We start from the raw sequence: 20691 nt of genomic DNA, 5'->3' as shown, positions 1-20691 counted from the left end.
TCCACCAACCCTCCTCACACATATTTAACACATTAGCACAACACAAATATATAAACAAATCACTTCCACTTCCCTGTTCCTTCTCAAATCATACAATTAAAACAAAAACAACAACTTTATACAAGATGTTTTAAAGGGGAGAATTAAATGAGGGCAATGTATGACATAAAAATCACAATAGCTGTCATATAGTCATGCTTTTCCCCCCATAGTCCCAACAAACACCCCTCATGTTTTGTTGTTACTGCTGAAAAACTTCAGAGTCCCCCAGGAAGTATGATCCCTCTTGTGGCACACATCCCTGTGCTAATAACTCCAAAAGACCCTATGGAACTAATGCCCAGATGACATATATGTTGTATTATAAATATAAATAGCAATCACATAAGTTGCCAAGGACAAAATTCAAATGAGAGAGGAATATTTTAAAAAACCAAACCAAACCAAACAACAACAAAAAAAAGCAGCGATTCAGATTCTGTCCTAACATCTTGTTAAAAACATTTCAAAATATTTGCAGATTATCTTTACAAGAACAGTTCCTATGACACAAAGGAAACATTTAAACCAAAAGTTCCTTAATAATGTCAAGAGTAGATGAATTTGTAGATAGCTTCTCACTTGTTGCTAGGTCAATTTTACAGAAATATTTTCACGTTCAAGTTCTGAAAGCTCTCCTCCTTCAGATTTCCACTTACAAGTTCCTCATGGCTTGGTTCAAATTAATTTTCATTTCTGCAGTTTTGGCCACATAACCTTCAATACTTGGCTGAGCTCTCAACGAAGGAGTCAAAATGAGCACTCAGCGCTGCTCCCATGGAGCTCAAAACTGTGATTTTTGGCAGCACTGACTAGCAACAGAACAGAGTCACACCTCAACTTGCCAACGTGCAAGACTGAATACTGGGTATACTCATGACTAACTCATTTGGGAATGCTCAGCTATACACAAGCACTGGAAAAGGCTGGGCCTCTCATCACTTAGCTTACTTCATCTTGCAGGCAAAGGCAGTATTATACAACACATTTGTTTGAAAGCTGCTCGCAAGCACTAAGCGCCCTGTAACCTCACACATTCTTCAATTAGCTTAGTACTTCAGAACGCACAAAAGGGACCAGTTCTGCATATTTTTATTACCTGTGAAAACAAAGCATGAGATTGTGAAGATCTGAGAGAGACATTCAGTGAGCAAAACCTTAACTGGCAGGATGCATTTTAGAAAAAATACCATCAAGGTGTGGTAGGGTTGCTCAGACTGCCACAGGCATTTTTTCATCTTCCCCTTTTAGAGGTCACTACACAAGGAAAAGCAAAGGGGAAGATAATTTGATTTTTACATTGAAGCAGTCACGAGTGAAAAATTATGAGTCTTAAAAAATAAATCTACTTTCCTAAGTGACATATTGCTGTGAGCTACAGTGCCTCCTCCGAAGAAGTCACTTACATAGCTGTCTAGAGTATATTGTATGTAAATAATCATTCATTTTGCTACAGTCCAGTAACCCAGCTAGCACTTTTCCTCTCTACAGTTTGTCTTATCACTGAGATACCACAGCACTGCTGAGTGATAAGTGAGTGTTTCTCTTCACTTCATACCCTACCACTGTTCTGATCACAATGGCAAAAACTGCTGATAATGTGGCAGGAAGGGACTCAAGAGACTGTTTAGTTCATCCTCCTTCTGAGCAGAGACAAGTCTCTGTTTCACTTCATTTATCAGTCTTACACACAAAGCAAAGCATCCACTGTATGTGGAAGGAAATATGGAGGGAAAAAAAAAGGAATAATGGCCATTAAAAGAGTCCCAAGAGAGCATCAGAGACCTCTTTTAGCCTTAGGAAATATTTTTTAACCCATCAGCATCTGGAAATAGACGATCCGTCACCTAGATGATACTGGCAACTGCAAGTTACAGTAGCATTCAAGATCCTTTTGTTTTTCCCCATTGGAGTGTCCTAGGAGACATACACTATTCACAGATACAGACAGAAGCAAGAGGTGGTAAAATCACTTTGCCAAGATTTGGAAGTTGTACCACTTAGTCCTAGCACCTACTATTCCATGAGGAACACTGCAAAACAAGACTCCCTTAATTCAGGTTTGTTTCTCCTCAGTGGATTCTCTAGCACCTACAAAAGAATGAGCTCTGGCTAAGGCTGTATCCACAGCTGCAACGCTTCTGCCCTGTCCTCTTTCTATCAGCTCTCTCTCTTTAACCTTTAACTTGAAGCTTTTTTCTTCAGCAGAAGCACTAATCTGGTTTAAATTCCCTATTCACTTCATGACTTACTTTCACTTTGCTTTTTTTCAGAACTCAGTATTTTCAAGATATCTAGCCCTCTGTTCAAGTTGCTTGAAACTGGTTAGTAAGTTCAGAAGTTGCTGTGGGAAGAGAAGTAGGATGAGAGACGGATGGTGTGACTGCGAAAAGCTTTGTTTCTTAAAGCAATCAGTCTGAAAATAATTGAAATACAAAGATGAATGAGAACCAAAAAGAATGCAGTACAGGCTTATCTGAGGTAGCTCATTCTATAATCTCTTATTAATGAAGTGCAAGGCAAAGAAAATACAGCAGATCCCACACGTCTGACATGAAAGGATATAAAACTAAACGTTGAAAAAATAAACTAGCCAAAGAAAAATTACCATGTAAGTGGAGACTGGTCCTCTGAGATGGCAATAGCAATTTTGCAAGAGGACCTTATTTAGAGAGGCACAGGAATTGAGGCCCTACCAAAAAACTCTGATGACTAAATAGGAAGACACCATCAATACCAAAGAGGACTGGAATACCATTGCTGAGAAACCTGACAGCCTGTAGGATTGGAAAAATAAAAATGGAATAAAAAATAAAAGTAACAAGTGTCAGTCAACATACAACAGAAGGACAGATGAATATCTGCTTCAAGATGTCTATCCTGAGAAGTGACTGGTCACTACATTTGCATTTTACAGGTAAGATAAAGACAAGTACAAATTTGTGATGAATTAAAAAGTAATCTCCAGTAGAAATTCAAAGGCATTCATGCTTTTGTACAGTTTTGACGAAACCTCATGTGAAATACTGTACACAAGTGATCATCCAAGCCAAATAAAACCAGAGTAAGCTTAGAAGAAAAATACAGGGAAGAAATTATTTCTGCCAAAATAATAATAATAATGTACTATTTGTACACAAGCAAATGGCTGTAAACTGCCAATGAACAAACTGAAGCTAAAAATGTACAGGTTTCTCTACATAACCATTGGAGCTTTGAGATTTTGAAATAACTTACTTCAACAGGCACACTACAGAGCATCTGTTCATAAATTTTTGACACTGTTGTCTGGCAGCAAGGGACAGAGCTGAATGAGCCCCTTTCTTTCCTACTTTCTAGGAAAACATTTTCCATCTAATGGTTATTCAGCAGCATATGTTTTTGTAACATCAAAAATGCATTGTAGTCATTTCTGAATTTCTAATAGGGGAAAGCCAACTTATAAAATATCAGTTGGGATGATGTTTCATCAGGACACTTGTGAGAAGCTTACAAGGTGAACCAAAGAAACATCTGTGTCTCACCAGCCTGACACTCAGAGTCTTTGAAAGCACCTCTCCCATTCACAGGGGAAATGCCCTGGGGAAATGCCACATACGGAATTTTGGTTTCCAAAGTCCACAGTTGCCATCAGTACAAACAGAACATTACAGCCTTCAGTGCTGGGGAGTCCAATACTTTCAATGAACCTTACCTTTACGTAAATACTTTCAAGGAGCGCTTGTTTGCGGAGGGGGGGAAATGTGATTTCATTTTAGATAAGTAACAGAAGCACCAAAAGATAATTTTAAAGCAACACTTTCTACACATCTAGCTGTATCTGTTCAAGTCTGAAAAAAATTTCACATAGTCCAAAGCAGTAAATTGAATCCAGAGGCACATGAGGTTTACAAGAAGTGAGCTCTAAGGACATCCGGTAGCCTGACAGAGATAACATCCCTTTATACTCAGAACATGCCTTCCCTCAGAGGCCTCCAACTCTGCAAATACTTAATTAAGATGGAAAACACTCTTCCAAAAATGCTGTGTGAATACTGTTACTCCTCTCTCTTTGCAAAGGGAGAAGTTGAAGCACAGAACAATGAGAACGCTTACCCAAGTCCACATTAAAAAAAAAAAGACAAAATAAGTGGCTGTGCCAGGAACACAACCTAGATCATTTAACACCAAAGCCTATGATTTTTTTTTTACCAGTCTTCAAAATCTCTCTTTTGCCAGTTTATCTGCTCACAAAGGGAATGCCACAGAAAATAAAATCAATGCAACTTGAGCTCTTCAATACAGCTATGAAGCACACTATGAGATCTAGTTCTGTTTCCAGGCACACTCCCCAAGTTCTTTGCTCTTTATCGTATACCTTCTTAAAAGATTACAGCACAGCTGATCTTGTAGGAAAATGAAGGAAAAATGCAGACAGCAATACCACTCTACTCATCAACCAATCCCACTATAATGTGGCTCAGTTCAGTAGTTCAAAAACAAACACCTCCTGCCCACAAAGGCAAGAATGAGAGCATGTGATCCCATCAGTGCATTCTTCTCAGATGTTCCCCTGGACAAGCAATTTGCTATCCAACAATGAATGAGTGAATAATTTCCCTCCCCTCTAGTATCTCACATTGCCCTTTTCTTAGTTCCTAACTTTCAACTACTTATTTATCAGAATAAAAAGCATTTCAGTAAGTTAGTATGAGTGAGACCTTCTTCTTTGGAAATAAAGGCTTTCATTTTCCATTCATATCAGTGTGCCTTGAAGCCATATATTTTAGGCCCGAATTAGCACACTTGCTTAGTAATTTTGCCCAGTTAGTCTCTGTATAATGAAAGAGATACTTTATTCTCCCTTCATGTCTCCCTCCAACAATATTTCTGAAGGTTGTTGCAATTAGAGTCAGGAACTCAAACCAGGAAACAGAAGACTTCTGATCACCTTGACAAGTCTGCACAGTCCTCTCACATGATCCCTGCTACATTTGGCAGGCATAAGGAAACAGACCTACACAAGTAACTTCTCTTGAAAATCCTCAACAAGTTTTTTTTTGCAAAGGACATCGCAGGTCAGAGAATGGATTAAAAGACGAGAGGACAGTTAGGAGGATAGGCTGAATTAATGCTACCTGCTTTCAACAAAATTATTCTAAAAATGCAGACATTTATGAATAAGCCTTATTCTGTTGGTTACTTGCTGCATTTCCAGTCTTGAAAGTTCCTGCCTGGTACAAGGGTGAATGAAACTTTATCTGAAACACACAAAAATTTGCAGTAACGCCATTCAGAGGGACCTAATGAGGTTCAACACAGCAAAGCTGAAGGTTTTGCACTTGGGCCGGAGGAATCCCAGGCATACAGAGACTGGAAGGAGCATTCCTTGAGAGCAGCCCTGCAGAGAAGGACCTGAGGGTCCTGATGGATGAAAAACTCAACATGAGCCAGCAGTGTGCTCTTGAAGCTCAGAAAGCAAATGGTATCATGGGCTCCATCAGAAGAAGGGTGGCCATCAGGGACAGGGAAGTGATTGTCCCTCTCTGCTTTGCTCTTATGAGGCCCCATCTGGAGCACTGTGTCCAGGTTTGAAGACCCCAGTGCAAGAAAGACAGGGAGCTGTTGGAGACAGTGCAGAGGAGAGCCACGAAGATCATCGGGGGACTGGAGGACCTTCCCTACAAAGACAGGCTGAAGGAGCTGGGCTTGTTCAGCCTGCAGAAAAGAAGGCTGTGGGGTGGCCTCATTGCAGCTTTTCAGTACCTAGAGAGCCTACAAACAGGAGGGGAATCAACTCTTGACAAGGGCAGATAACAGCAGGACAAGGGGTAATAGTTTTAAGTTGAGGGAGGGAAGATTGAGGTTGGATGTCAGGGGGAAGTTCTTTACTATGAGAGTGGTGAGGTGCTGGAACAGGCTGCCCAGAGAGGTTGTGGATGCCCTGTTCATCCCTGGAGGTGTTCAAGGTTAGGGTAGATGGGGCCCTGGGCAGCCTGGTCCAGTATTAAATGTGGAGGTTGGTGGCCCTGCCTGTGGTGGGGGAGTTGGAGCTTGATGATCCTTGAGGTCCCTTCCAACCCAGGCCATTCTGTGATTCTGTAATGCTTACTACTGCTGCCACAAACACCTTTTTTTAACAGATGGTAAGCATTGTAAAGATCATAGAGGATAGCTAGACAGGTCTGCCCTTAATGTGCCTAACCGTATAGTATAATCATAGAATAATATTAATAATATCACGTATTTGTTCAATAGTATGAAACTGAAGGTTCTCGTGGTGATACTCCACTGCAATGCTGTGATACAGCTCTACAGAAGCAATCAAATAAAGCAGAATTTCATTTTCAGTTGAATATTTGAATGTCCATTCAGTGAAGAACAAAAAAACCACAATACAGTCTTTCAAACACTGAATGGCTGTCAGGTCATTGAGGCTGCAGTTTGATAAGCCTTTTGTTCCATGACAGTGCCATGCTACTCCATGCCTACTCACAGCTTTACACCACCACCTTTCCTGGACTGGTGTTGCTGTTTGCTGGGCCACGTGGTGAGGGAACATGCCAGGGAACAAAAAATAGCCTGGTGTGGAAAAAAAAAAGTCAGAATGGGTTTCCAGTCACTTTCTCCTCAGTCTTACAAGGACCTCAGTCAGGACAAGAGGGGAAAAAGGGGACAGAAGGGGTACAGGTGGACGGAGGTGCTGAAGCAGCCACTGTAGCTCAGATGTTCATCAGCCAAACTTTTTGAGTTTTTGACTTTGCTGACTAGTGTCCTTTTATTGCAACAAATTTTGTGCTAACAAACATATTATTATAAAATATTTGTTATAAAATAATGCTTTTGCACACCTATGCCAGGTAACATTCAGGTTCTAAAACCATGCAAAAACTGCATCCACGCTCATACCCTCAGCCATTCTTGTATCACACAGACCCTCCCACTCATGCTAACAGGCATGAAGAATTATCAGGTTATTATTTTACATTGAATAAAACTAGAAAGATATGATACCAGCAAATTTTAAAGCCACAATAACCAATAGCCAATAATTAGGTAATAATATTTGGGATCCCTTTTTCCATTAGACAACATGAAATCTTCAAACCTAAAACATTAAGAATTCAAGCCTGTGCCTAACTAAATACAGTCTATAGCGAAAGTCCCACAAGCTCAGTTCTGCAGAAGGGAATCACTTAACTTATGTTTCTGAGGTACACACAATTCTAAGATAACAGCCCTTAACAGCTTTTCACTTACTTAAAAAGAAATCAGGTTAAATTTCCATTTCTAGTAATAATAACTCTAGGAATAATGAATACTGGTAACATAATTCAAATAACATATGCAGCTACTGAGAGGGAACAAGACTTCCTCTAAATCCATCAGTGAGGAATATTAATGCTACTTTTCTTTTTGTTCAGTATTACTGAGTTACCCCTCTACACAGCATTAACTTGACCACGTCTTCAGTAAGCCTGATGTGCTACTTTAGTAGATTCAGAATATATGAAAATAATTCACTGTAGCAGTAATTTCACTTTATTGCAGTAATTATTCCAAGACAAACTACTTGTTCATAAAAATTCCATTAAGCTGCATAATGGAAGTTCTGCCTCACTAAAAACCTCCCCACAAACAGCCCATTTCATGAAATTAGAATTTCAGGTTGACATGACCTATTGGCTATAAATAGCAAGATGGCTGATTTACATATGCAGTTTCTTGTGACAATTCAGACACACGCTCATCTTACATTCATCCCTAGCAGCTCCTGAGTTTCTTATGCAAGTGGCTGTGCTCTCATTCCTCTGCATCTCGGAAGCGAGTTCGCAGCTGCAGGCAGTCGGCAGAGAGGAGCAAGAGCAATGATATATTGCAGATATTTTATTTTTGGAAACCACACTGTAAATACACCCATTTCCAGAGATATTCCATGGACACAGAGGGTTTGGTCACCGAGCCAGTCCCTTATGTAACAGAAGGCGCATTGTTTAGGATTGCCTTATTTTAAAAGCCACTCCTGGTAACGCAGTTTACAAAGCTATAAAAAGCTAACGGCGTAACTATAGAGAATAAATAAATGAGCAGTTTATTAGGAAGACGCTATTTCTAACAAGAAAAAGAAAGTTCTGTCCAATTACTGAACTTCATGTGATTCGAAGGAGAGGATGTCGGCCGGTACTTACTGCGTGCAGAAGGGTCCAGGCGTGCCTAGGCAGCGCAGCGCAGCACCATGGCGAGGTGCTGAAGACAGCTCTCTGCCAGCATGGCCAGCCAGGGGGCTTTCAGTTATCTCCCATGTAATGTCAGCTTCTCCTTCTTGACACGTGGAGAGGAAAGCAGATTCCGGAATTCAGCCTCTCGCTCTCCTTCCGCGGAGCAACTGTTACCCTCTGGAAAAGCGTGAGCAGCAATGAGCGCCTGAGCCTGCACGCACGCACACACACTCACACACACACGCGCGCACTCAGAGCAGCTGTAAATTTCCACTCCCCTTTCCCTGCAGCCAGACTCTGCCGTGTGCCAGGGGCAGTTCTGCCTCGGCTCTGAGTAGCCCCGTGGCTGGCTGTGCGATGTTCCCACCGCCCTCCCCGCTTCCCACTCCCTCGCTCTCGCCTTTTTCATGGGCTCGCTCCCCCCTTTGCCTCCCTCCACGTCAGAGGATCGCGTGTAAAGCGAAAGAACACGGATGGAGCTCCGCTGAGAGATCCTCCTCGGGTTAAAGGAAGAGATGCAACAAATTTCACATCGTTGCTGTAAGTTTCCATTCCCCTCCCAAGTCTCCCGGTGCACGGGGAGGATCGGGGACGATCCTCGCCCCAATCACGTGGCAGCGGCTGCTGCAATTAAATTATTCACCTTGCTTTCCTGCTGAGAATGCAAATAAGGGCACCCAACAATGGTTTGTTTTGACAAGATAAAGATAAAACCAACATGCTAACGCATGACATCTTTCAGTAGAAGGAGTCCTGCCCAGAGGAGCTGAAGTTACTGCTCTTTCCTGCCGGGCTCTGTTTCTAACATGAAGATCAGAAACGTTTTTCTCAAAACACTGCGGAGGAAAAAAAATAAATCTGCAGTACATTCTAAACAAAACTTCAGTCTCACAGAGAAACACATTAGCTTAAAGCGTCTTTACAAGGGCTAAAGTGACAGGGAAAAAAACCCATGCAATTAAAATATTCTGCAGTAGTCACTACCAGCTATTATCGAGCAAGCTAATAGAGCAGAATGCAATTAAGGGAATTTTTAATGCTGCATTCTTCTTTCTCAGCAGCTACTCCCCAGCAAGTGCCACATACATCAGGGCAGCCTGAGCTAGTGGTTGGCAGCCCTGCCCATGGTACAAGGCTGGAACTGGCTGGACTTTAAGGTCCCTTCCAACTCAAGCCATCCTATGGTTCTACATCCAGAGGGAGGTGTGAGTGGCTGTCTGAAGCCGTATCAAGAGCAGGGGAAGGAAAAATCTTTACCAGGCACCACTAGCACTGTAGGATACTGAAATCCATCCTCATACAGATCTTGGCCAAGCCCTGGCATGGATGTGAACTGAGCGTGCATTTATGCCGAGAACAGCAGCCTGGGAGGAGATTTTACCTCCTGGGGACCTCCTGTCTCCTGCTCCTTAGAACTAAGGGCAACTAAAGTTCCACATTATTCAAAATAATTCTGTATGTTACAACATTTGCTTGAGGAAACTACTCTCAGCCCTGCTGCTCATCAGCATGCATTTAGGGCTCACCTCTGGTCGCTATTCACAGCCCTACGTTACAGACAACAACAAAACAAGTATGAAAAACACCTTGGAGAGGTGTTTCGTAGGAGTACAGCCGAAATATTCACCTTTTAATGGGCAAACATCTTTTGCTCACCATCCCAGTTCCTAAGCAAGGCAAAGAGAAGTAGTGAAAATCTCCCCTTTGAAGAGGAAAGGATCGGCAGCATGCCTGGCTTCAATCATTCTGCTATTTTAAGCACAGAGAGGCAGCAGTCCCTGCTCCCTGAACCTCACAGCATACTTCTGCATTTGTACAGGAGGCACTGAGCCATCTCCAGAGCAGCAGATCTGTGCTCCTATCTGTAAAGCGTGTTGTGATTTGTGCCTGTGCTTTACAAAACACATCATCAGCACATGTCATTCCTATGCTTTTGGACTGCCCTCAGAGGTACTGGGAATGAATTAGTGCTGCTCCTTCTGCACCCAAAAGTACTGTAACAGGTGACACCAAGTGGCAATGGTTGTTCTCAGCCAGTACTGTGAATTACTGGTGAAATATTTTCTTAAGTGGTATTGACTGTTTTTTTAATCTTGATATCACAGTATTTGAGTAAATGTCGTAGCTGGATTCAAATGGTGAGAAGTCTGCCCTGCAGCTACTACTGAAGGTACTGGCTTTTCCTACGAACGCACACAAATATGAACATGTTATATCATTAGTTTCCACTGTGTAGTTTTCTTTTTAAGAGAATTCTATTTTTTTCATCTGAACTCTCCCTAGGGAAATTATATCTCACGTACATTACATTCATCATTTCAACAAATAAAAAGATACCCCTCTGTTACCCCTTGGAGCTCAGTGTTGGTGGATATGGATACTAACCTGAAACTGCATGAGTAACCTCAAAAAAATGTTATAGTTGCACATTAAGAGACCCAATTGGATAAATGATATTTCACAACGTTAACAAAAGTATTCACAGCACATTCTGACTGAGAAATGCTCTATAAGCATAAAAACATCTATAAAACTATTACCTGTTTCAGACTACGTGCGTCAGTTTTCATGGTTCCAAGGAGCAAGTTGAACGTGCACTCAATTTACAGTTCAGCTCTGATGGGTTTATACCTCAGGAAATACGTTTTGACTTTCCTAGGAGCTCTCTATGTGCAGGGAGAGGAGGAAACTTGTCATGCCCCCATTCCTGTGTTGTAGTCAAAAGACTGTTCAGAGGAGTGCAGCTAATGGGGCTCATGGAGCAACTTTCTCTGTTTTTCCAATCTTTGTTTCATCATCAGTGCAGTTAATTCTCAGACGACAAGAAAAGGTCCTGCACCATCCTCAATAAATCAAGCCATAATTACTTATGCTCTTACCTGTTTTCTTTTTTTTTTGCCAAGAGGTTATTAAATATTTCAAAAGAAATAATGTTTTCTTCAATTCATAATTTGTAGCCATCTCAAGTAGAAGGATGATGTAATTATGAATAGTCAACAATTCTTCCTAGTCCAAAAAGTACACTGAAAAAAAATGTCTATGCACTGCTAAAGGATCCCAGCCTCCACATAATTAAATTCCATTATACTTGTTTCCCTTAAAGTGATGAGAGACCTCAGGCTAATACACAGAGAACTTCTGAGAAATGTTTGTCCTTGTTTTCTTAAATTATGCCATCTAATAAAGACCAAAGAGGGAAGAAAACAAAAGGCATTCCATTATTCCTACCCTTTATTTTCTAAAATTGGAAAGAGAAATTAAGGAGCTTGAACTATGAGCGTGGTAACAGTAAATTACAGAGGCAGATGACAAACATGCAGTACATGTATATTAATTCTGCCCATTTAATCACCCACTTACAGTCTGTCTACCTCCTCCAAGATTACTTCCAGCATTCCAAAGCCCTAAGAAGCCTCAGATAACAACCAGAAAAATGTCCTTCCTTCCCCCAGAAACGCTCAGTGCCAAGGCCCTGGGCAATCAAAATTCAATTCTACACAGCAACAAGTTGTACAATAGCAGATATCAAGAAGTGAATCCCTAAAATACTAAAAAGTGGTGTTGGGAACCTGCTTTGGCAGGGGGGTTGGACTCGATGATCTCTGGAGGTCCCTTCCAACCCCTACAATTCTGTGATTCTGTGAAAAGTTTCTGACTTTAATTCATGCCTACTTCTCTTACCTTTACTGAATTGGTATATTTTAGAAGTTGTATATTTTCAGACTTGTGTAAGACAGCCATGTGTTCAGTTTCATAAAGTCCTCTACTACAGATGCAACTAATTAATGAGGAAATACATAATTGGTTACACCACTCAAAACATAGTGCTCCTTATTTCATTACTGCTATAACAATTTATACTTTTTAATATTCAGTTTAATTGTATGATTCTGAACATGTTTCAGAGTGTATAATTGACAGAAATGTATATTAAAAACATTATATAAACATTACAATCTTCCTTTGTAAATCCTGGGGTATCAGAGAGGAGAACAAAATAAGAAATATTTCCCTTACTTTCCTTGAAATTATAGGAATACAAGAAACTAAGTAAAGTCCAGAATTAGGGTTTTTTTTCTTCTTTATATATATATATATACATATTCACCCTTTACCCCCCCCCCCCTTTTTTTTTTTTAAACAGGAACATGCCATTGTCAGTTACACTCTTCAGATGTGAAATCAAGCACTCAAAAGCCACAATGCAAATATCTTAATGCTCATGAAAAGCATTCTGCAATCAGTAAGGGTATCAATAATGGAAGTTCTGTATTGACATGAAGAACAATGCTTAGTACTAAAATCTCATGATATTGTCAGCCCAGAAATTATTTGAAAAGAAAATCCCTAAAATACTAAAAAGATTAAAACCCCCAAAACTAAAGGAACCCACCCAACAGGATTTCTTCCTACTCTTACAGAGCCCAGGAAATCAATATTATGGCAATTTATCAGGTGTGGAGTGAGGGGACTAAAACAAACATTGTTTATCTGCCCTATGGAGACATCACACTTCAAAGCACTCAGCTTTACAACAAAACAATACAAAAAGTGTGTTGAGTGACATTTCTAAAATCCCACAAAATGAGAGATTTTACAGTAACTCTGTGCTTTGGAATTCTAATACAAGCCTGCAGATGCTCATTTTCCCCCAAACCCCCATAATGTGACCATTCTACACTGATGCCACTAAAGCTCTTCATCATCTACAGTATATCTCCAGCATGCACATACCTGCACTGAAAAACAACACATGCCTACTCACTCAAACACAAAAGAAGGTAAAAAGGGGTACGATACATGGAGAGGTAGGTCTTTTTTCCTACACCCACCTAAAAGGCAGCCAAGCTTCTGGCCTCTCTCAGAGCTAGAAAACTGAGATCTCTGAACTGAATGTGTGAGAACAGAGAGTAGCGACCTGCAGTTGTGTTGTAGATGAAGGAAGCAGTAAGGATTAAATGGATGGTTCTGTGCAAGCTGCTCCTAAAAATGCAAATATGTCTTCAGTGCTTCCCCCTCTTCTTCCTCTAGGCTCCCTCTAGTGATCCTAAACACACACTGCCTTTTCTTCCTTAATGCCAGGAGATGCAGTTACTGAAGGTAAGTATTTTTCTGTTCTGCTTCAGTTTTTAAAAACCAGCACTAACTTATAAACTGCTGTTAAGTTCCCCTGAATTTATTATTCCCAAGTTCTTCACTCCAGCATCACACATCAACACTGACCTTTCTACCAGAAATCAGAAACATTTATGTACAAAATACTTCAGGTATCTAATTTTAAAGCCATCTATCAGCTCTGTCCTTTCAAGTAGATTAAAACAGCTACAGTGAAACCTCTTCCATACACATTCAGCCCCCACCCCAAACAAGAATGTTTCTAAAGTGTTATACAACCAACAGCTGAAAAATGAAATACAGATTAAATGTTAATGCCTGCCCTAAAAAGTCACTTATAAAATGTTAATCACATTCCTTATCTACTGTGTCCCAACATAAAACATGATTAAGAATCATAATGGCACTCCCATTTTTATGAGTGGAGAACATTACCTTGAGGAACAGCGAGCATTCTGACATGACAAAAGTTTTACCTGTGGACTGAAACAAAATGTAGTCCTCCAAAAACCAGTAACTTCCTGACGGACTGAGCAGGTGCTTTTCATGTAATTACAGCCTTTACCTGTTTGAAGTGCTCCTATCCAACATGGTATATTCAACCAATTTCACAGCTTTTTTTTTTTTTTTTTTTAATGGAAATAAATGTTTATTCTATTCATAGAAATAAAAATGTGAAAAGGAAAATTCATTTCAGAAGGAACTAAAAAAAGGCCTTTGCTGAAGATCTAACATTTAACCTCTCTTCACAAAAGTACCGTGGGACACCCAATTTTATAGTTCATATCACATCACACACACAAAAATCACCTACCATAACAGCAACCAAACTTCCTAATAATGCTCTAAGCTGAAAAGCATATTAGTGCATATTCATCTTACTCTAATGCTGATTTGTCATATAAGTATTACGACAGACCGACTGATCTCTGATTATAATAATTACACATAACATATGGCTCTATTTCTGAGAAAAGAGATGATGGGTTGGGAAAATAAAACACAGTGGATTGAGACTTTTCCTCTACTGACCATTTCTACAGAAGTCTAAAACGTTTTTCATCACATGCTCTCCAGATGATCTGCAAACAAACAAAATTAAGTTTAATTTAAACCAAAAGTTCGAGCTGTCACTGAGCAAACACACAGAGATGTGCATTCTAAAATGTGTTGTTGAAGAATGTTAGGAGATAGAAACCAGAACCGTCATTTTGGATGACATTCTGGGTGCTGATGGAGACAAAGCTCCAAGAGCAGCTGACACCAAATACAATGTAAAAAAAAAAAAAGAAATATATGCCAGATGAAGGACCACCTTCATCTTCCAGCTTCTGGCAATTGGCATCTTAGAGACTTTTTAAAGTGTCATCCAATATCACCATGCTCAATAGCAACCAATGTCTCCACAACCATTCATTTTAAAGACAAAACCAGAAACTATTTCTCTTGGGAGAGTTTGAAATTATATCTGCAGTACTTAGACACAACAGACTGCCTCTTCCTCTTAAGACTGACCGGCCAAGAGAGCTGAGACAGCTGTTCTGTATGGATAAGAGACTGAATAAGACATCAGCAACATCAACAATTTACTACATTCCACTCAGTTACTTCTCCAGCGCACCAAAACCACAGAACTGCTGTATATTGCAAGAGATTGCCTCAAATGAAAGAATAAAAACTAACAGAAAGTCTTATGCAGAGACAGGATGTTCTGCATAGGATGAAGAAATGAGTTCAGACCAAAGAAACTGAACTCCAAAGTTCAGACCAAAGGAACCGAAGAGTCAGTTCCTATTTGTGTTGCACATTTCTCTGAGAACTTGGAAAAGTCACTTAGTCTCCTCGCAGGAAAATGAATGCATCCAAGAACATAAGGCACTCTGACACTACAGTGACAGAAACAAAATAAAACGCACTAGGCAGTACACAGCCTGCTGCCCCCTGTTATTGCAGATAGAGATAATATACTTACAGTTCCTGTGATGTACATCACCAGAAATCACACCCACAGACATACCAAACTTCTCAGACTCTTCTCATAGAAGTTCAGTACCCTACAAAAGCAGGCAGGCTGAACCAAAAATGTAATAGTACTACGCTGAAAGTCCAAACTGCTGCATTTAGATGAAGAATCACAGGTTTTTCCAGTGCCAGAGAATAAAACTTCAGCATTACAATAATTTATGAAGAAAAGCTGCTATTTTTAAGCAAGCATTGATCTAAACTGGCATGCCCAAAGCCAGACAAGAAAACCTCTGACAGCCACAGTTTTCTCTGGACTCAGAGAACCTAGGTCTTCTCAAATTATTTCTCATTACCAAATGCTATTATTCAGTAAAGGTAGTTTAAAATACTGGATCAGAACAGGGAACCTCAAGAACAAGTCATCAAAACAAATTCAAGTTTCTCCCCCTGTACTCAGCACTGGTGAGGCCGCACCTCAAGTACTGTGTTCAGCTTTGGGCCCCTCACTGCAAGAAAGACATTGAGGCCCTGCAATGTGTCAAGAGAAGGGAAACGAAACTGGTGAGAGGTCTAGAGCACAAGTCTTATGAGGAGCAGCTGAAGGAGCTGGGATTGTTCAGTCTGGAGAAGAGGAGGCTCAGGGGAGACCTCACTGCACTCTACAACTGCCTGCAGGGAGGTTGTGATGAGGAGGGGTTTGGCCTCTTCTCCCAGGCAGCAAACAGGATCTGAGGAAACGGCCACAAGTTGTATCAGAGGAGGTTTAGATTAGACATGAGGAAGAACTTTTTCTCTCAGAGTGGTCAGGCACTGGAATGGCTGCCCAGGGAGGTGGTGGAGGCGCCATCCCTGGCAGTGTTCAAGAGGTGTCTGGATGAGAAGCTGTGAGATTTGGTTTAGTGCTTGTGGTAGCAGAGGTGATGGTTGGACCAGATGATCTTGTAGGTCCTTTCCAACCTTGTGCTTCTGTGATTCTATGATCAAATCCAAATTGCACAGAGTCACTGACTCCAAAAGTACCCCAATGTCCTTCCTCTTGACAAACCATCAAGTACATTCACCACTTGGCAGACTGTGTATACGCTTGCTTTCACAGAACAGATACACAGCCAGTCGTGGAACACAGGATGCCTGCATTTTCTGTCCCACAGTAAGAATGACAACATGACTATAACAGCATCTCATCCCCTGTTGTGTGACACATGGTCCCTGTTGGCACAATCTCCCATCATTCATTTTAGCCACATTTTCCTCTGGTCTCAGGATAGATTACTCCAATGCCTCTCCAGAAAGAGATGTTGTCCATCCTGAAAAAAACCTTTATAGAGCCAATTAACCTGTATGGAATTCCATGAAATTCAAGGATGTCATGCCTCACTGAGGAAACATCCATGCACATTTCCACCCTACTACAACCCATCTACTGTTCTCTCCATCTGTGCTGCCCAGCAACTGACATCACAAATTAATTATTATGCCAAACACATGCAACCACTAAGTGTCCAATTATGAGTTGAGTTCCTTTATTTTTAATTAACAAAGCAGGGTCATTCCTAGAACTCCTGAAGTGGAAGCAAGCCCAAGGTCCATCAGCAGTTTTAGTGCAGGAATTCTGCACTGAATAGGAAACAACATGCAGTAGTGTTCTTGTCTTCTTGTCCTCCTCTGTTTTGAAGCAATAGTAGCACCTGTGCCTGCTTTGATTCTTCTCTGGGGTAGCCTTAACAGTGAAAACGCCTGACAGGTGCTTGGACGCCAGGAAAAAAAATTACTCACCACATGACATAAATGGTAATATCTAAATATACAGGTCGTATCAGGTCAAATACAGCAATGGAAATCTTCTTGGCAAACATCACTTGTCTGTGCATCTTTCAGTGCAATCTGACAGCTCCTTTATTACTCAGCATACAGATCTATTGTTACACTCGCTGGAAATAGTTCAAGAAATGTCACCTTTCTCATGATAAAGGTGGATTCCATTCCTCCTCTCTTTCTACAGAAATAACCTTTTTTTCTCCTTTGTGTTTTTTTTGTTTGGGATCTGTTTTTCAGGTTTTTTTTTTTAGAATGCAATCCCAAAATAATAAGAAGACAAAACCACCTGTATACTAAATAAACCAGTCTGTGCTCCAAGGAGCTGGAACTGCAGGCCTGGTAGTGGAAGTATGACAGAAAAGTCCTGAAACCACTTCCTTAAAACCAGCAATGTTTAGAAAGACATCAAATTTTGTCTTACATTATTGTCAAACTGGAGTGTCCATCAAAGCAGCAGTGAAAAGAAAAGGCTTATTTCATGAGTGCAGAATCCCACCAGAATGTCGTGTACCAAGAGTCAGACCACTTTAACTTTCCATGGCCACAGCAAGACAGTCTCTACTAGCTGTCAGCATGGGATGAAATTACTTTCACAAGCACAAAAACTTCTGTTGAAATATTTCAGCACTCAAAGACCTGAATCTGAACAGCTGCATATTAGCCAAGTAACTAAAGACATAAATATAAGCTATTTAATATCTTACTGTTTCACTCAGGAACCACACTACCTACTTCTACATTTTTCTGTTTAAAAATGAATACAGATTACACGGTTAGAGAATTCCAAATTAACATGTAATGATAATCTGGGACCATTTACACAGAACTGGCTTTCCTTTCAAAACTACGAGCAGCCTCAATGGTTCATACAGCCTTACAAAATAGGACATTATTTGGACATAAAGTTTGAAACAGATTCTTTTTTTCTCTCCCTCCTCTCAGAACAAGAAATAAATATACTTACTTAAAAAGAAACAACCACAAAAAAAGCACCAACCAGCAAAGAACTGCTCTGATTTTCACAAAGCATTAGTTACTGTTTGGAACAGCTTAACAGCTTCTTGAACAAGAGCAGCTTTTTAAAAGATCCCAGATCTCAGCACTGACTTCAAATGCTGGAAAACATTTGTCCAGTTAGTACAACAGTTAACCATCACTTCAAATAGCATTTCCTTTATGCACGTTCATGTTATCTTTTACATTCTGCATCTTGTTATGTGACTTCTGTATTTGCAAGACTATGCTGTTGGAAGGCTTTCCCCTCTGTTTATGCATAGCTATTAACCACGATCAAATGATTTCAACAAACCCAGAATTTCCTTATTTGTCACCAGCCACAGAAGTGCACAGATATGCTTTTCCAACACCTGCAATCAGTACCTATTTCACATCCAAAATATGTCTGAAAGTGCATCTTTCAAACTTGATTATATTCCAGAAGTAAGGTCAATAATATCAGAAAAGAAATCCCCTATTCTGAGTTCAGTGTACTCAATTACTGTCAGCTCTTGGCCACATCATATATGCGTGTGCCTTTTCAACTGACTGCTGCCCGTGGTCCCTGTACTTTGCAGTGTTGTTTCTTATGGTACTGTTCCTCATTTTTAAGGTGCATCCAGTCTGTTTTTCATACTGATTAACTTCCCAAAGCTGACTCTGAAAGAGTGAGCCAATGTGCTCTTTGTTTCAATCAAACATAGGAGGGTATGCCATGCTTTGTTATTCTTATGCTCTAAGCAGCCTAGATAAAACTGTCAAGAAGGATTTTGCAGTTCATGTAACCGTGGGTTTGTCTGAGGTTGGGTTCTTTTTTTGCAAACAAACGTCCAGTAATTGAATAGCACAACATTAGGTAGATCTTAATTCAATGATTCTTCATCAAGTATAAGGGTTTCATGAGTCAGTTTCCTAGACAGCAGATCAATCCCTTAATCTATCCGATACATCAGATCTTCTATAATGCCTGTTTTCAATTAATCATATAGAATGGCAGTTGTTACATATTAGTAATACGTATTAGTTCAGTTTTTTGAAAGTTTTATGTTAGCCACTTAAAAAAAAGATTTTCTTCAGTCTGCATAAATTTGCAATAAAGAATTCCATGTGTTCTCTGGAAGTGTTCAAAGCCAGGCTGGATGGGGCATTGAGCAACCTGGTCTAGAGGGAGGTTTCCCTGCCTATAGCAGGGGCTGGAACTAGATGATCTTAAAGGTTCCTTCCAACCCAAACCATTCTGTGATTCTGTGATGCTTTATGTCACTGTTTATTGCTACAGTGTGAAGGATTTGGTCATTGTTATATGATTATTTGTATATTCAGTTCTATTTATGCTACAGATGTACATAACAGTTCTGCCTTTTCAGCATCACTACTGACAATGTTAGTGCAGCTACTAGACTTATGTCACTGCTCTTCTTCTTCCTGTTATTTTCAGAACTGCTCCTTAGTTAGCCTTACACTAAAAAACTCCCAAAGAAAATTTGGAGAGTTTTCTTCAATCATCTTTTAAAAACTACATTTATACACATTACGTATCAGCTGCTGCCCTTGGACCACTTCTAAAGCAAGATGGGACTTCCCTGTTGCTTAAACCATCTTTTAGCATTCAGGTGTGCATATCCTAAATAGCCACGTGTTCTCATACTTTTCTCCCCTCTTTGAGAATCACTCTTGTAAGCTCTGTTAGAAGTATATTAGTGATATAACAACATACCCTGCAGAACTGAAGATCTGTTTAGTCCATGTTTTGTAATCTCAAAAATGGTACATAGTTTAGCAGCCATCTTCTCCCATGACCTTATGAACTGTGACGAGAAAAGACAGTTTACAGGATGGAGAGTTCAATGACAGAGAGGAAAAACAATGGGCAGAATGTTTTCTCAGCATTTAACTGCTTCCCAAGAAACTAGAATAGCATGAGGGTATCTTGGGAATTCCTCTGGTAAATATTTTCCTTTCTCTGACAAAAGAGGGTTGTAGTGAGATGAATCACAGTGGCATATATATTTTACATTCACATTGGATTTTTTATTGAAGAGAAAATCTTTACCAAAAAGAGTGTATCCTGAACGTTATCAAGTCAATTTGACCTGACTTCACTCCTTATTCGACCTCAGTGTTCATTCAAATCTCAGTGCCTTTGATGACCAAAAGCACTTTGTCTGACACTTTCCAATTTTGCCCAAGGCAAATGGCTGCAGCAGTAGAGGAGTACAGATCTCTCGGGCAGTTACAGACTTCAATACAGATCATAATGTAAAAGACACAAGATCTATCAACAAGATCACAAGATCTATTGCAGACAAGGAGGAGTAGGAACAAAGATCAACACCATTTCTATGTAACAAACTTCTAACTTAGCTAATTTACTCAGTTACAATAACTGATCTGTCAAAAAAAAAAACAAAAAACAACCAATCACAAACTCACAAAACCAGAGTTTTCCCAGAGACTGATTTTATGATACACACAATACATTTGCTTTGAAAGATACCTACAAGCACCCTGCAAGCCTGCTCCCCATCTGTAAAACTCAATTTGATGCTTTATTTGGAAC

General features: G+C 40.1%; 1 protein-coding gene across 1 annotated transcript in view; it reads right to left on the bottom strand.

Moving 5' to 3' along the window:
- The window catches only part of CAB39L (calcium binding protein 39 like), a gene marked incomplete at both ends in the record, with an annotated part of 45048 nt that extends 37213 nt beyond the window's left edge, over positions 1–7835 (bottom strand). The window contains 2 exons of the mRNA XM_079549061.1: positions 6507–6600; positions 7775–7835. Coding sequence (XP_079405187.1) covers positions 6507–6600; positions 7775–7835 — 155 coding nt within the window. The remainder of the gene's footprint in view (positions 1–6506; positions 6601–7774) is intronic.
- Between the last annotated feature and the right edge of the window lie 12856 nt (positions 7836–20691).

Source organism: Tetrao urogallus, assembly GCF_951394365.1.
Source record: "Tetrao urogallus genome assembly, chromosome: 1".
Taxonomy (NCBI): Eukaryota; Metazoa; Chordata; class Aves; order Galliformes; family Phasianidae; genus Tetrao; species Tetrao urogallus.
Note: the sequence above shows the minus strand (reverse complement) of the source record. Positions and strands in the feature narration are given on the sequence as shown.